Here is a 17,676-nt window from a genome sequence, read left to right as displayed (position 1 = left end):
AAACTAGCCGATGAACTGACCGTCTCGGAAGTGTCGTCTTTCGTCAAAACGTGTGCAAGGGCTTCAAATGGATGACAATTTTGTTAACAGAATACGCGATGTGCAAATGACTGACATTGTTTGTCAAGTCTTGCTTAAGTTGTGTCGCCAAGGCTGGCCGAAAAAACCAAAGCTTCCTTGCTACGTAGTTCCGTACTGGCAGGAAAGAGCACTAATTGCCGAATGCAATGGCATGCTGCTAAAAGGGACCAGACTGGTGGTACCTCAGTGTCTAAGAAAGGAAGTATTAAAAAAACTACATGATGGACATCAGGGCATCTCGAGAACTAGAGCTTTGGCAAAGGAATTGGTCTGGTGGCCAGGCCTCGGCGAACAACTTGCGCAGCAAGTGAAAGAATGTGTTACTTGTGTGCGTTTTGTCAGCCAGAACTCGGAGCCATTGATTTCAACCCCAATGCCAAGTTTCACGTGGGAACGAGTTGGGGTCGACTTGTGCTTTATTAACAACTGTCATTATCTTGTCGTGGTCGACTACCTGTCACGGTATCCGGAAGTAGCCCTCCTTCTCTCAACTAAAACTAGTGCGGTGATAGAAGGACTAAAAAGCATTTTTGCACGCTATGGCATCCCGGAGACTGTAGTGACAGATAATGGACAACAATTTTCTTGTACAGAGTTTGGCAAGCTTGCCCACGATTATGGCTTTGGTCACATCACTACTAGCCCTAGGTACCCTCAGGCTAATGGGGAAATTGAATGTATGGTGCAAACCATTAAGTGCCTGATCCTTAAATCTAAGGACCTGTACCTGGCTCTGCTTGCCTACAGGGCAACCCCAGGCATTCTTGGCCCTAGTCCAGCTGAAATCTTCATGGGCCGACGTCTTAGGACAAGAGTTCCAATGGCGCCGCAGCTGCGTGGTCCAGTGCAGCCACCGCTGCTTAATCTTGCGGCCAAAGACAGTGCCAACAAGAAGCTACAAGCACGGTACTACAACAGGCGCCACAGAACCCGGGCACTGAATAAACTAAAAGCTGGTGATTCCGTTTGGGTAATGGACATGAAGACTAGAGCAACGGTGCTAGCCACAGCCGCTACACCGCAGTCCTACATAATACGCACCCAGGATGGGAGTACGCTGCGGCGTAACCAACGAATGCTCAACCACTTGCCAGAACAGAGGAAGGCAGAAGGCAGCTATGAGTTTCCAAATGGAAGTGATTCATCCGAATTGGTTTCTACGAACAGGGAGTCACCCGCTACCTTAACAGATTCGTTACCTTTAGCATCAGGGGCTATGACTTCAACTTTAGTACCTTCTGCTTCAGTGACTGTGACCAAGTCTGGTGGAGTGGTTAAGCGACCAGTTCGATACGGGATTGATGAATAAGGTTTTTTTCGTGGTAGATTACCACTGAGGGTTCTTGCTTTTTGTTCGTGTGCGGGTGTGTGCTAAATGCCACATGCGAAACGCACTCTTTCATTTTGCAAAAGGGGGGATGTGCTGGAATGTATTTCTCTGCGGCTGAAAGCACGCTCCCGCAGGGCGCGCCGAGTCATTGTGCCCGACGCATGTATGGAACCACGTGTCGCTGACGTCCCGCTGGTTCTACTTAAACGGCTGTGGAAATAAGGACACGGCTCTTACCCCTTGCTGGCGGGTTGGACTACAGTAGTCTCCTGTCTTTCGTCGATCACGCATTGATAGCGGCGGGCGCCGTTACGACACAGACCACGTAGCTCTTTCATTACCATGCCTATGGCATTTCTGTTGGAATTCTACCAATAAAGCTATATGCAAAGCCTGAAATGACAACTTAACTTGAAGTATTTATTAGACTTGACAATTTCTGGCAGATCGGGGAGCCTGGAAAAATATAAAGCTTCCACTGAAGTTATATATCAGCACTAGGAGCACTAGAAGCGCCTAGTGCTCCTAGCATTTCTTCAATAAAACAATGAAAAATTTGCCCTTTGGTCGACTCGGCAACATAATTTTTCAATGAGGGTTGCTGCAAAGACACAGAAACTTCTCTCAGGTTGTCAATTCTCCGATCAGACAGAATGGCCTGTTTTACTGATGCCTCAAACAATGGTACATAGATGCTCACGAGTGCATGTTATTTTGATAACTGTGTTGGACTAATATCAAGTGCAGGTTTATTTTTCCCAACGTGGTTGCTTTTATCCATCAGTGCTTCGACAGCATATTTACAAGTTACTACACGCTATCCTTACCGTCGTTTGGGCTTTGCACTCACATAAGAGCACTTAAGACTGACCTTCGACCTACGCAGAAGCCTACGCAGTACTGTCTGCGGTAAAACACAAAGAAATTAAAACTAGAGAAAGCGATAATACTCACGGACTCGTTAAGTGTAGTAAAAGCACTAATGTCCTTAAGGAAACATAAAAATAATTTTTTCATTGAGCTTTACTCTCTCTTGTGCAATATTTATTCGTCTCATAGACATGTGACAATATGCTGGGTCCCTGGTCATAGATGCATCGAAGGTAATGTGCTGGCCGACCAAATGGCCACATCAATTACACCTCAAGCTGGTAATACCACCACTGCTATTCCTTCCTGCCACAGACCTCAAGCCTTTTTTGCGAACAAAACTGCGAAGCTACTGGCAACGCATGTGGGACAATTAAACAAATAATAAGCTGCATTTGATTAAGCCAAGGATAGGTTCCTGGCCCCCCGTTACAAAAACAAGACGGACTGATGTCCTATTCTGTAGACTCAGAATAGGAAACACATATGGTACTCACAATTTTCTGCTTACTGGCAACGAACCTCCTACCTGTGGTAGATGTGGTGAAAGGCTCACTGTCCTCCACGTCCTAGTGGAGTGTCGGGAAGCCGAAAGAGAAAGAAGGAAACATTTTCCTCTAGCATACCGGTATAGTATCCCTCTCCATCCTGGTATGTTTCTTGGTAAGGAACCCCTTTTTATCACCAAAGCTGTCCTAGGTTTTTTGAATGATCTGGTTCTGCATGTTAATAGCCCAATAGTATCGTAGCACATCCTCTCTCTAGAGGATGCTGCGGTGATAGTAGTTCTGGACAGCACACACCTTCAGGTCCTTGCGCTTAAAGGACTCTGTTAGGGCAGTAGTGCTCTCGAGAATTTTTTATCGAAATGACCATTTTAGCACATTGTCATTCTTTTACAATGCTTCTTTCGCGTCCATGGCATGCTTCACACTTTACAGTGACCGTCTTTTAGGCCCCTTTACAGCCCTATTACAACCATTGCTCGTAATTTATCGCTTCACTTTCATTTCATTACCATTGGCTTGGTGCTCTTTGGCCATACCTGGCCCTTGCGCCATAAAACACCACACATCATCATCTTCGACCGAAGCTTGGCTGGCAGTCTAATCTCTTATATATTTAACACCACCTGTGCAAGTGCTCTTATTCAATACTGTGTAATATTGTGCAACACTGCACATTACCATACAGCATTGCACAGGAACTGAACAAAGCATGTGGAGATTCCAGCGCCAGTTGAACGCACACTGGACCACCTCACTTGCACAGAGAAGCTGATTGAACACAATATCCAAGTATGAGGAGACTTCTGCATGCTTCCCTGGCCTGACAACCAACCCCTTGCAAGCGCAAAAAATGCACTAATAAACTAGGTGCCTGCTGCAATGAGTAAAAAAAATGAGCAACTTTTCTCCTACCGGAAAAAGAGGGTAAGCGAAACGTCCTGCGTGCACCTGACCTTTGTCATGTTTAAGTAACCCATAGGTAACGGCACCAGATTGCTTTGGCTTCTGGCTCCCTCAGCTCGAGATCTTCTCATTGCTGTCTGATTGCCTGGGCTCGGGCAGCTCTAACGGCTGGATTGGCGGGTTGACGGCAAGCCCTTTCACGGGCGAGTTCTCGCCGCCGCTCGTTGAACGCTGCCAGTTCCTCAAGAGAATGCACAACACATGGCCGTCCCATCCGTTTTCCTGAGACTGAATGGAAACGAAGCCGGCGCAGTGCGCACGATACCCTTTCCTGCCTTTTCCCTCCCCGGTTGAAGCGAAACGGGTTCGATTAGTTGTGCGCATGGTGTTGATGCTCCAGTGCCGGCGCAGCTGTCAACTCATCAAACTGCCCTTTCCCGCAGCTGCTCTGCTTTGAGAGCAACTGGGTTTTGGCGTGACCATATCATCCCCAAAACTTGAGCCACTACAAGCTTCGCTTGAAAACAAATGCTCCCTGTGCAATAGGAACTTACCCGTTTTCCCATTTGTGAAGCTACTGCTTTCCCCACGTAGCACTGACATTACTATGGCTAGTATTGATGCCAACAAATCTCACACATAACTTTTTGTGTATGATCTGATTTACAAAAGTTTGGAACTATAGGAATGAGGTGAATATTTTGTATATTTCATTTTCTTTTTACTCTCAGTACTAAAACTAACAAAAGAAGATAATTAATTTGTGTCCCTTGGCATGCTTCTTTGAAGTTACACCTAGGAATTCTCGAAGCTCTCTGAGCAATTATTACTGCTTTACATGCATTCTAAACATCAGTGATCAGGCTATAATTTTATGTATCGAGCTATATGTTCCGACTACTATGTCTTCAAATTAAGAGTTAAAACTTAAACGCCCTGAAAACGAGCACATTTCCAGCAGTAATGAAAGAGTTAAGCCACAGTCACTTACTGCATGCCAAACAGTTATTGCGCATTATTTACCTCATTTTTAGGCATGGAAAAGTGCGGAATCGGTGAAATGTCGTGCATGCAGACCACAGATAGTGAAATTGCGGTACAGGAACCTTTCCCGGACTGCAGTCGCCACCAATAGTGATGTCAAAACATGGTAGCCATGACGTATTTGCTGCTCCCATAGCTTCAGGCGGCGCTTCAATGTCGTCCACGACGACAACCTGGAAGTGGATGATAGCCATTCGGTATCCGATGCAGCACGTGTGTTGACCGCCACGAGGGTGTCACGAGGGCCTGATGGAGAAATTGGCTCACGGCCTTGCAGGGTTTGAGGATGCCATCATTGCTGCAAGGCCATCATGGTGGCAAGTGAAAATCAGATTTTTTTGCTGCCTGCTTGCAAATAAAACTTTTCTGTGTACATGTTTCAGTGAGAGTTAAGAATGTGCTTTTTTTGGCTGGTAAGATTATAGCCGCTCATTTGCCATTGTTGGTTAATAAGTACATCACTTAATGCGTACCTGATCCACATTCTCTGCCAACTAGGTACTAACGAGGTTTTACTGTATATAAGGTCAGGTGCTGTGGCAATAGCACTGTCTGGGCAACGTTTTCTCTAGGCAGCTCAGGAAGGTTCGCAAGCTCATTTCATCCATCCCTCTGTAGCCGGAATGAACACATGGGTCTTCTTTCTTCAAGTTCCTGAGGATCATTCGAGCCTCCGCAGACGCTAAAAGACAAAGTAAATAAAGCCTCCACAAGCAGTCACACGAGCACACCAGCCAGCTGCTGAACCACTCTCCGAGTGCTCCCTCAATGTGCCCCCTCTGAACAGGTGGTGCCATCCCTTGCAGTCACTGATGACGTCATATGAAGCTCTCCCATAGCGCGACAAACAAGTTTTGCGACCAGTGCATGGTGCATCTGCAAGTGGCCTCACTGACTTGCAGTGTCAACAGACTTTGCAGCGTTACCATGATGGCTGATTAGTATTAGTAATTTCTTCACTATTTTTGCATCTACTGTGGTTTGTATGAGTGTTCCTATAGCTTGATGACCATTCCAGTGATAATTTTAAAACTTGCTTGTTAGAGGGAGGAGAGCACCTTTCTTCATTTACCAACATAGACTGGGCATGATACATGTCATTCTTTGTGAATGCCCACGTGACTTACCTGGTCAAACTGTTAGGCAATAGAGGAAATCACTTGCCTCTATGGAGCAGCTTTCTCCAGTCATGCTGTTATTTCCGCCAGTCATGTTCATGTACTTGAAGTCAGCTGTGCCACTGGATGCAAGATATCTGAGCACTTGCAGTTAAGGAAAAAAGTGACACATGCAAAATAACTACTGCACACAAACCAGCATTGCTTAGCACTCAGTGGCATCGCAAGAACATGTCAAAGCAAACCCTCATGCTCCCACCTTAAATCCCAATTTAACTGAAGAGTGAAAGAAAAAATTGGGCACTCTGGCCCTGTTAACATCCTGAAGTCATTTATTGTGCAAAGCAGTTAAGAGGGTACCATTGCTCGCCTTTCTTTTATTGCACATCAAATAAATGCTCGCTCTGAGCCACTGCATTTCATTTGGTCTTGAATTAGCCTACACTTAGCAACGAATTATTACTATGCTAATTACTCCATAACCTCAGAATTTTGTGAATCTCATCTTCAGTTCTTCAGCCCTCTCTATGACAAGGCATATGACCATATTTCTCTTAGGTTCCCCATGAAAAAGACATAAAGCATGCTACATTAAAGCATGACATTGCAGGTGCATAAACTGTTTCCTATGATATTACTGCTTTGTGCAGTAAAATGTTTTCCCTGCTTTTCATGCATGATGAAGCTCGAAATATAAAGAATGCAAAGCACCATTTCAAGAGCCTTCTTGTGCGCCACCTACTTGCTAAAATTGATCGAAAGGACGAAGGCGACCTGCGAATAAGCCTCTTGGACGCCGTTTTATAGCTATGGTATGGGATCGGCCAACTCCGACTACCGTAGCGAACTGCTTTGGCAAATGCAGCTTCTTCGGGAGTCCAGAAGAGGTGCAGCTGGAAGATACAAGTGAGCATTGGGAACGGCTTAATGTCAAGTGCACAGCTGATGGCTTTTGCACGGCAGATGACAATCTCGCCACCTGTGGTGCGCACACAGTAGAAGATATTGTCGAAGAGGCTACATGCGAGGCTGCTGATTCTAGCAACGATGGCAACGACGTGGGCGACGGCGAAGGACCACCACCGGTGGCTGAAAGGCTGCCCACGCTCGATGTTCTGAGGCATGCTATGGCCGTGGATGAAATCAGCGACGACACGTGCACGCGTTTTTATGGATTTGCACAAAGTCTGCTAAGTGACCCGACAAAGAAAAAGAAGCAAAAGGACATTAGAGACTTTTTCTTGAAGAAATAAAAGCTTTTTACATACATGTGCCTGAATGAGTTCACCTCTGACTCTTTAATTTAGCTAGCTTTAATTGTGTTTCGATGATACGAATTTCTGCTAACACAAATATTTTTCGTGAACCCGTGAGATTCGTATCATCGAGATTCCACTGTAGTTCATTGCAATTTATCACTACAGCAAAACCTAGTTAATTTGAACCTCGTTAATTCAGAAAATCAGATTATTCGGACACGTCCTCTGGTCCTGGCAGGTGTATGTGAGAATCAAACTCTCATTGATTTGGACATATTTGACCACGCCACGGTCATTTAGGATGCCTCAGCGAGCACGGAGCAGCACAAATGTGGAATGCAAAAGAGCAAGACCAGCGCTAGTGCCCAATGAAACGTAACGGCAGAGTCTGCATCGCCATAGTCATCAGTGAAATCACACGTGAACGACAGGGACGCTGGAACACTTCACGGCTAGTTGTGTCTTTATAGTCTTCATTCTTGCATTTATTGCCACGCATTTCCCCTGCTTGGCCATGTGCCTACACAACTGCATGTTTGCCATCCATGATCGAGTTGATAGCTGCCACGGTTACATCCGCAGCGGTTGCGGTAAACAGTTTCATTTTGACTCAGTGCAATGTCAGAAACACGGCGGAAGCGGTCGAGAGAAGAGCGTTGGCAACATTACGATGGATAAACAGTCTGTTGGCGACCAGCCTACTTGCAAAAAAATAATTGGGATGTGCACACAGTACTGAAAAGCACATCTCGGACGAAGACGGGCACCGTGGCCACGCTGCAAAGGAAGTTGCTAGGCCTTTGTTGCTGTGAGTGCTAACCAGTCATGAGCTGATGAGAATGGCAGCTTCCGCACTGCTTTCGTGTAAAATAGAAACAGGGTTTGCTGATTAATTCAATAAATAAATGTGTGTTGACATAGTAAGCATTTGTTTATTGTTTTCTTATAATACTCTCGATAGTTACACATTCGGTTATTTCGGTCACTTTTTCCAGCCCTGTGAAATCTGAATTAACGAGCTTTTACTACACTGTCAGCCTTTTTCCACAAGCCTGCTAGGTTTAAAAGGGCCCTGAAGCACTTTTCCAACTAATCATAAAATGACATCACCACTACCGTATTTACATGAATCTAGGCCGACCCGATTCTAAGCCGACCCCCTAAAGTCCGAAGCCCCCAAAAATATATGTGTTACCTCGAATGTAGGCCGAACAAAAAAAGGGAGGACAGCGTTCAGAAAATGCAAACAGCATTTATTGAATCTGAACGTGCAGAGCTCATTCAACGTCGTTGTCGCAGCTAGATTCGTCGCTGTGTTCCTTGTCACTGTCACCTTCAAACAGTGCACTATATCAAAATACACAGCCGTCTGGTCGACGTTGCCGATTTGCCCAAGGTTGTAGCCTGCTGCTTCTCTCTTTCGCAGCACGTAGCGCTGAAAAGCTATCAGCTTTTCTTCGAAATCGCTTGGCAGCTTCTGGGTGATTGAAGTGCGACGTCGGAGGCTGAAGCCGAAGCGCTTCATGAATTTCTGAAGCCAGCCCCGGCTGGCTTTGAAATCCTTTGGCTTTAGACCTCGCTCCCTCGAAAGTTCCCTAGCTTTCGCTTGGAGCACTTCTGTTACTGGAAGGGCAGCTGCTTGCTCTCTGCGTCCGAACAAAGTCGGCCAAAACTGTCTCCACTTAGTGGTGACGGCCTTTCTTTGGACCACTAAATGCCATCCTCGTTGCGGCGCACGCAAAAAGCTGCTGTCATTGTCTCCTTCAACGATGGACGTTTTTCTCGTCGATGATGAAGTCCCACCCGGCTTGAAGGTTCGACGATGCCTCTGCGGCTATCACAACTTTTTGCTTGAAAGCACCGCTGTAGTGGCATCTCTTGCTTGGTGCCATCACAATAACACCACGCTGCACACTGATACGGCCGACAAGACACAGGTAAAAATGGCGACCTCGTTTACGGTTGGCTACTGGCACGGCTAGTAGCGGCTGCGATACTGACTTTTCTAGATGGCACTAGCTATGCACCATATTTAGCAGTTTCAATGAAAACCTGGCGCGTTTTTTTAAAATCCTCGAATCTAAGCCGACCCTAGAGTTTGGAATATGATTATTTGAAAAAAAAACAACAACAATCGGCCTAGTTTTGAATAAATACGGTAAATTACGTTTTCTCATGAATATCCTGCCGCAAAAATGTTTCACATCCTCCAAGCACAAGCAAAGTTATGACGTAGTTACCAGATCGATTAGCAGCTTTCTCTCTCATTTCCACTACACAGGGGAGACAGCCAAGGAGCACAAGGGAGCATGGTACTGCTGGCCTGATCCAAAGGTTGAATGCGAGATGGCTGGTGGCAGCATCTATGCTACGCTTTTCAAGCCACCTGCTGCAGCAACACGCAGCTGTTCTGTGTAGATCAGCAATGCTAAGATGAAATGGTGCTTTGGTCTTTTTGAGGTCACAAACACATATATTTAATTAACTCAAATGCACAATAAATGCGTTACCGAGCTCGTGATGACGAAATCAGCCAACAGCTGTTGTGGGCTCTGCTGCATGAAGACATTGTGAAGGAGAGTGCAGGCGATTTTTCGCTGCTCTGCACACGAGATTGTAAATTCCCTGCTGCATACAGTGCTATTTTATTTGGCTCACATGTTTGCAGAAGCCTCGTAAACATATCAGCTAGTTTAGTGAACTGTTAGTTATTTTAAAACATTTCTGCATTCTTATGCAAATCAAGCTAGTTTATGACAGGAGCCACAGAGAAATCTTTAACCACTTCCCTGGCATGGTAACGAAATTCGTACTAACTGCAACACTAAATTTTGAATTGTTGCTTGTCATATTGATCATCCACTTAGCTCCTCAAAAACAATGTTTACTTCAAAATACAGTCAACATGCTACATCAAATAACCTTTTTTTTTTGAAGTCAAATACAAATCGCACATGTTACACGAGTGGACCTTTACCTTGCAACAGCTTATGTGACAACGTGAAACATTGAGTACAGTATGTAGGATTCAGTGCAAGGCGCAGTTTTGTTGTAAATGCAATGCACTGCCTCAAGTAGCAGTGCATTTCATCCGTCATGCATGACTCCCATCTACAGCAAGTTGTCTTCCACTCTTCTTTAAGAGTGTGAAGCTTATTGCAAATCCATAGTTAATTATTGGGGAAGTAATGCACCCGAAATGACAGCCAGTGGGTCCCAGCCATGGCCTAGAGTGTCTTTGATGCCAATGAGGCTGTCCACTCCTTGTGCCATTTAGAAGCTCTCAATTCCCACGAATTAGAGCTCAATTAAAAGGAAGCTTTAGCTCGGGTGCTCATATCTAAATACATGTAAAAGCAGAATTAGTTTTTCTCTGCAACCACTGAACAAATTTGACGAAGTTTGTTGCATTTAAAGGAAAAACTTAAAATTTAGTGACTGTTGGTTTCGAATTATTTATTTAGATTATCAATTTTTCACTAAAAATTGGCAAAAATCAAAAATTTTCAGAAAACGAAACTACCAAGTTCACAACTCTCTAACTCGGCAAGGAAAAATGATATGACAATTCTGTGAATTGCATCTGATAGTACATCTAAAGCGGACAAAATTTATGTTACAAATGAACCTAAAAAAAAGTCAGTAATATGGAAATACCGCTTTTGCCGAACCCTTGTACACAATGTAACAAACTCGCGTAAGATATAAATTGACACATCGAATTTGTCTGCTTTGAATGATCTAATAGATGCCATCTACAGAACTGCGATATCTGTTTTTGATGTAGAGCTATTAATTTGTAAACTTCGTGGTTCTATTTATTTCAAATTTTCAAATTTTTCAAAATTCTTTTAACAAAATTCAGGCCCTAAATCGAAATTCCGCTTCCAACAGTCACTAGAAGTTAACTTTCTCTCTCAAATGCAACAAATTTCAATAAAATCGGTACAGGGGTTATCTCAGAGAAGAGTTTTAGCATTTTACCTGTATCTGAATAGGCCACATCGGAGTTGGGCTCGAGCTAAAGCTTTAAAAGAAACAGTTAATTTCTCTTTTGCCATCCTTAACTTATCTGTCGGTTTCAAATGATTCAATGTCTTATGAATTTTGATGAGCTGAATGCAAATATGCTAAAATTAATTAAATTCTGGGGTTTCAGATGCCAAAACCATGACATGATTACGAGGCATGCCTTAGCGCAGGATTCCGGATTAATTTTGACCATCTGGGTTTCTTTAGTGCGCGCCCGAATCTAGGCACACAACCGTTCTTGCCTTGCATTCCCACTGAAATGAGGGCAGCTGCCAATGCCGGCTGCGGCAGCCAGAATCTCACCCTCAACTTTGTGCTTAAAAGCACAGCCATTCAATCGCCGTGGTGGGTAATGCAAATATGCTTTCTTTTTTTTTTTTTTTCACAGTACATAGCTCTGGAGGTATTTTCTGTACTTCACGTACAAGTGACTATGTTACCAAGCCAATGGTATGCATATAGGCTAGCAAAATATTGTTACACCAGAAGAGCTGGAGTTTACGAGGTGTGCAATGATGGAGAATTGTTATTTTAGACCAATTTCAACCAAACTTGTAAGACAAATAACTTTTCAGAGCAAAATTCTTGTCCGGTGTCGTAAGAAAATTAGAACGGTTTAGATGGGTTTGCTTGTTGCTGGATTCGTGTTAAGTTGCCAGTACTAAATTTAACGGGACATAAAGTGAAGACACCCCCAAAATTAACCTACAACTATATTCAGTACTTAGCTACAGTAGCCTACACCCAGTTTTACAATAACATCTCCTACTACACTTTACAAGAGTTTATATCTTTAATAACAAAGGAATCAGATATATAATCAGAGGCTGCTGCAAAATTGGGAAATTATTACGTTGGACCATGATTTCCAGCAGTAAAAAACGTTCAAGGAAGAAATCGGATAAGATGCTGCCCTTTGCTGTTCGTCTGATGGAAATTGTCGTGCATTACTTAGACTGTCAAGCAAATAAATTGCCTTTCAGCCTCAAATATGGCATACTGGGCTGTTAACAAAGAATTAAAAAAAACTAGGGTATCAAAAATTACCCGAACTCAGCAGACCAAAATTTAAAAAACAAGAGGCTCATGAAAATATGTCATTACAAAAAAAAATGTTGCAAGAGCAGAGCTTTACAATGTGTTATGCTATCTCTACAAATCCACGTTTACAGTGTTGGGGGAAAAAGTTATACCACGCCTGTTTTTCATACAGATTTAAGCCTTGCTATCAGATTTAAGCCTTGCTATCCTTGCTATTTTAACCTTGCTAGAGCAAAGCAGGTTATGATGAATTATTAGACACAGCAGATAAAAAGAAATTCCTTTTCAAAGCCTCATATAAATACATGTGAGGGGGGAAGAGTTAGTGGCCAAGGCTGACAAGGCACGGTGTAGAGAATGAAATCGCCACACAACGGCTAGGACTCAACGCAAAAGATCTGACCATGACAGGCTGTGCTGGGAGCAGCTATGTTTGCTTACATGCTGAGCCCCCTATCCTCTGGAAGGCATGTCCTGTGGTACCAATAGTTGGCTCACAATATTGTACAGCCGAAGACACCCCCCCTTCAGGCACCATTTGACAAACTTGGAAATAATGACATCTTGCTGCAGCATTTCCCTTGCATTTTCACTGCCTTTGTTTTGCTGTGAGCAGAAATTTTTTATTTCACATTATTTTGTATTGCTGCACCATGTGCTTGTCGCTTATGATGCACAGCCCAATCTTTTCATGTTATGACACACAAGTTGTTGCACTGCCTGTCCACTTGTGCACATCCAATCTGTTCTCAAACCTGCGCTGTGATTGCCCTATTTGAGGTACCTTTAATGCTTACGGTGTTATATGCAAGTCATTGAGAACTTTCTGTGTCATTTATAAATAGTGGCCAGCCAAGAGCTGATTCAGTGCCGATTCGATGATCACCGACTGTAATTGCCATTGTCACATTAGCCTTGCCCGTTTTCTGCTTCTTTACTGTCACTACACCGTGACATTGTAATAAATTTCGTTGGAGCTTGTATCTACTGCATCAGCTAAGTTCCATTCATGCTCAGTTTTACGGTTTTGCTGTAACTTGCTCGCTTTGTTTCTCTTGTGCCATGATTTCGCATATTTATTGAATGCAACTTCCACGCAGCAAAATTCTCTCACGCGGCAGTATCTAGAAATAAATAAGAGGAGGCCCAAACGTTGAGCACCTTAACGTGGTGTCAAGACTGCTGGGCCACCTTATATTGAAGCAGTGCGATACTCGGGTCAGACATTCAGTGCGCTGCAGCACAAAGGTTGACTTGACACCAGTGCAGTGGTCGTGAGTATCAGCAATGCCACTGAGTCGCTACACCAGCAACAACACCCGAGAGGGATACACTGCAACCGAGCCCCAGAAGGCGAACAGCAGCAGGTGCAGCAGGTACGGCAGGATCGGAAAGAAGAGAGCCGAGGGCATCAGGGCAACCGCTCTGAAAGAGAGACATGCATTAGCCCCAATGGCACAGGTGAGAGCTGCAACTCCACATTTGAGCAACATTGCACTATTTTTTGTGCTTGCTAATTTAATTGAAGAAATGATACGTTAACGGAAATGAAAATGGATGAAAAAGAAACTGGCCACAGGTGACAAACGATCCCACATATTCCCATTATGCGTGGTGCGAAGACGTGGGACTGTTTCTCACTTGCGGCCAGTTGCTTTTCACTCATTTTCATTTCCGTTAATTTATCATTTCAATTCAGTTAGTAAGTACAAGTAATTTCCCCCACGTTGTCCTTTATGTCTGTTTGTTGGCTTTTTATGATATGATTAATAAAAGTCGGCCGCTTCAGTTCCCTTCTCATTCGTTGCACTATTTTTGACACCCATGACTTAACAGGGGCTCTGAAAAACCCTCCCTTGAAACTCGAGGAAAACCTTGGGACAAGGACACCTATGACTTAACCCATTGGCTTTCGCGGCCGGCGGATCGCCAGCGGCGACGTGAAAGGCCAAAGTCGCTATGCCCAGCGATTTGCCGGCTGCTCGGGAAATGGTTGCTTATGACTTTATTCAGTAGATGGCAGCACAAAACAAGGTGTTTTCGGTTTGCTTCATAAACTTTCCACTAGATGGACCTAGTTGTCCACTGTTTGAGGTTGATTTTTGTTTTTTAGAAAGCAAAAAGCTCGCGTCCCAGTGTCGTGCAAAACATGGCGTCGCGGAAAAAAACATTCTTTGACACATGGGGAAATTCTTGAACTTGTGTTCAACAGTGAGGCCGAGAGCGACATCAGCAATGATGAGGATGTTCAGCTAGACGATGCGGAGTACCAAGGTGATGACAGTGCCAGTGATGACGAAGAGCATCTGTGTTCAGATGAAGATCTCATGGACTCTTCTCCACCGTCTCCGAAGGTGCAAAAACTTGAACACTGGGAATGGGAAGAAGACGACAGTGCTGAAACGCGGTCAAGCACCCTTTAAGTGGTCAACCAGGCATCAAAAGAGCCATCCAACTGCAAATAGGTGCGCGTCCCAGTGGTCTTGGTATGTTCAATGCCCTCCTCGGAGATGAGATTTGGAGCACCGTTGCTATGCACACAAACGCCTTTGCAAGCGAGAAGCAGCGTTTGCATCCTGATCTCACCTGGCATGATACAATGCCAGATGAAATGAAAGCTTACTTTGCTATGTGTGTGCTTATGAGCCAAGTAAAGAAGAGCAGCATTCAGTCGTATTGGTCAACGAGATGTGTTATTAGCACACCGTTTTTTGGTTCACTGATGTCAAGGCACCGTTTTTGGGCATTATCTCGACATCTTCATTTCTGCGACAATACCGTTCCCCACGGTGAAGATAGGCTGTGCAAGATACGCCCAGTGCTAGACCACATATTGAAATCCATAGGTACAGCCTATCGTCCCGAAGAGCGTCTTGCCATTGACGAAAGCCTCATGAAGTTTTGTGGTCGGCTGTCCTACGTGCAGTTCAACCTTTCAAAACGAGCCAGATTCGGGATTAAATTCTATAAACTGTGCGAATCTTCAACTGGCTACTGCCTGCAGTTTTCAATTTACACTGACAAAAGTGAGAAGACTCCCGCTACAACTGGATTATTGTGCAGTGAGGCTGTTGTCATGGAGCTAGTGGGAAAGCGTCTGCTCGATGGCCACACAATCTACATGGATAATTGGTATTCCTCGCCTGTACTATTCCGTCTCATCAAAGAAGGTGGTTCGAATGCTGTTGGCACAGTTCGCCTACACCGTAAAAACATGCCCAACGAGTTCAAGAAGGCGAAGCTGCAAAAAGGGCAATGCAAGGCTCTTTTTTCACGCGGAATCATGGCCCTCACTTGGCAAGATAAAAAGACGGTGACTATGCTTTCAACGTGCCACAATGCAGCCCATGTGATAGACACAGGGAAAAAGAGTCGCAAGAATGACTTGCCCGTTCTGAAACCGGAGGCTGTGCTCGATTACAACCAAGGCATGGGTGGAGTTGATCGCGAGAATCAACAACTCGCTTTGTTTCCTATCATGAGGCGATACGCTAAGGGCTACAAAAAAATCTTCTACATAATGGACATAGCTGTTTATAACAGCTATGTTCTTTTTATGAAAGCAACAGGCAAGCGGCTCCATTATGCTGACTGGAAAGTAAACCTCGCGGAGGAGATTTTCTAAGAGGCCGTTTTCCCTCAGTACCATGGTCGAAGAAAGCAGCTTGTCGCCGCGACACCAATGCAGCCGAGTTGGCCCATTTCTCTCGCCAGATACCACTAAACAAGGTGAAGCAAAATCCATCCAAGCTGTGCTTCGTCTGCAAAGCGCAAGGGAAAAAGTCTGAGAGCAGATGGGAGTGCGAAAAGTGCGAAGTTGCACTTCACATGCCTGAGTGTTTCAAGACATTTCCCACACAGAAGTTATTTTGAGTGTGTTGGTGCACTGAAAAATTGCGCATCCAATAAATCAAGGTTTGTTGCTGTCCCACGTGTTTAGCGGAATTTATCGCGATTTTTATACAGCGCCGCACGCGGTCTACCGGCGGAAAAATTTCGCCGCGGAGTACCAGGCAGGAACGGCCGTGGAGGGCGCGGAAGCCAAGGGGTTAACAGGGGCTCTGAAACACCCTCCCTTGAAACTGAAGGAAAGCCTTGGGACGAGGGTGATGCCTCGTGCAAGACATGCTCCCGAGAGAATTTTACAAAAAGACCCGATATGAATGAAGACGCCAAAACTGCAATACAGTTAAACGCCTCCACAACAAAAAGGTTGAGTACAACAAAGGATACTGTATGTCCCGGCCAAATTCCTCTCTTTCATATGTACTGTAAATGCCTCAACTAGCAAAGACCACTACAACAAATGCAAGCATCATGACAGCAGATTTCTTATACGACAACCAACACACGTAGCAGTGGCACACACAGAGAGTGCTGCTCAATACGACAACAGAGACCACACGAGAGGGTCCAGTATCTATAGCATCCCCCCACACCGTGTGCAGAATGGCTCCAGGGGTTGCTTAACTGATACAATGCTTGTTGCAACATGGCAGTGGGTGCAAGAGCTGGCGAATATGTCATGGATGACAATGCTACTGACACACATGCTTGTTTATCTGCATTTGCACCAGCTCACAAATGTTAAAGGTTATCACTCAGTGCAAGACACGCTTTCTGTATCTGCCGTTTCTTGAATGTTAGCGGTGGTTTTACCTGTTGTCTATGTAGTCGCCAAGCATTGTGTAATCGAATTCTGTGTGCGACAAGATTGCTGGTGTACAATCTAGAACTTATGTGAGAGCACAAGCGATTACGCTGGAAGGTTCTTTGAGCCATGTATAAAGAGCCGATGCATCCGATCTGCAGATCAAATTTTCGAAGATCGCCGAATGTGTTCGCTGCTATCGTCGTGCTTTGAGAGTAATTTCCTTTTCTGGGCACAGGCTTGCCCAACAAAGGGATCATTTCATGATTCACAGTTTTTGCTACTACTGCTACTACAACATGACATCTGATGAAGGTATTATTGCGATCATGTACCAGATGCCCCCATCAAACCCACACCCCAAAGACAACACCAGCGTCATCCCGGACCATCGAGCGAGCCGTAGGCTACAAAACCTGGCCTGGAGCATGGATTTCTACCCGAGATGACCACGAAGATCGTGGCCAAGCCAACTAGCACCATGATAGACTGAGCATCGCCTGCAGCCATCGTACTGCAACAACCCAAGGAACCACCTATCTTCCACGGAGCTTCATACGACGATGCAGAAACCTGGCTCGAGACATTAAAAAGGGTTTCAAGCTTCAACAACTGGAATTCTGAGGACAAGTTGAACCATGTGTACTTCTCCTTCAAGGATGCCACAATTGCCAACACCGTATGCAAAAAAAATCAAACAGTCACTAGGAGGCGCTGAACCACCGCAGGCAGAAGCGATAAGCTACGCCGCTGCCGCGTGCCGTCACATCCCCCCTCCGCGCCTGCATCAAGCCTCACTGTTGTGTCGGCAGCGGCAGGCAAGCGGGGGGCCCCGACG

At 44.9% G+C, this 17,676-nt stretch overlaps 1 protein-coding gene and 1 pseudogene across 4 annotated transcripts in view; one reads left to right on the top strand and one right to left on the bottom strand.

The window, feature by feature from the left end:
- Ctl2 (Choline transporter-like 2) overlaps positions 1 to 17,676 on the bottom strand; it is a 448,555-nt gene that overhangs the window by 105,596 nt on the left and 325,283 nt on the right. For all 4 annotated transcript variants that reach the window (XM_050168532.3, XM_050168529.3, XM_050168530.3 and 1 more), the window contains 2 exons: positions 13,520 to 13,612; positions 5,902 to 5,992 (listed from right to left, as the gene is read on the bottom strand). In XM_050168532.3, coding sequence (XP_050024489.1) covers positions 5,902 to 5,992; positions 13,520 to 13,612 — 184 coding nt within the window. The remainder of the gene's footprint in view (positions 1 to 5,901; positions 5,993 to 13,519; positions 13,613 to 17,676) is intronic.
- On the top strand, positions 13,621 to 17,630 carry LOC126518761 (piggyBac transposable element-derived protein 4-like; annotated as a pseudogene).

The sequence above is a fragment of the Dermacentor andersoni genome, chromosome 1 (genome assembly GCF_023375885.2).
Source record: "Dermacentor andersoni chromosome 1, qqDerAnde1_hic_scaffold, whole genome shotgun sequence".
NCBI classification, from domain to species: Eukaryota; Metazoa; Arthropoda; class Arachnida; order Ixodida; family Ixodidae; genus Dermacentor; species Dermacentor andersoni.
Note: the sequence above shows the minus strand (reverse complement) of the source record. Positions and strands in the feature narration are given on the sequence as shown.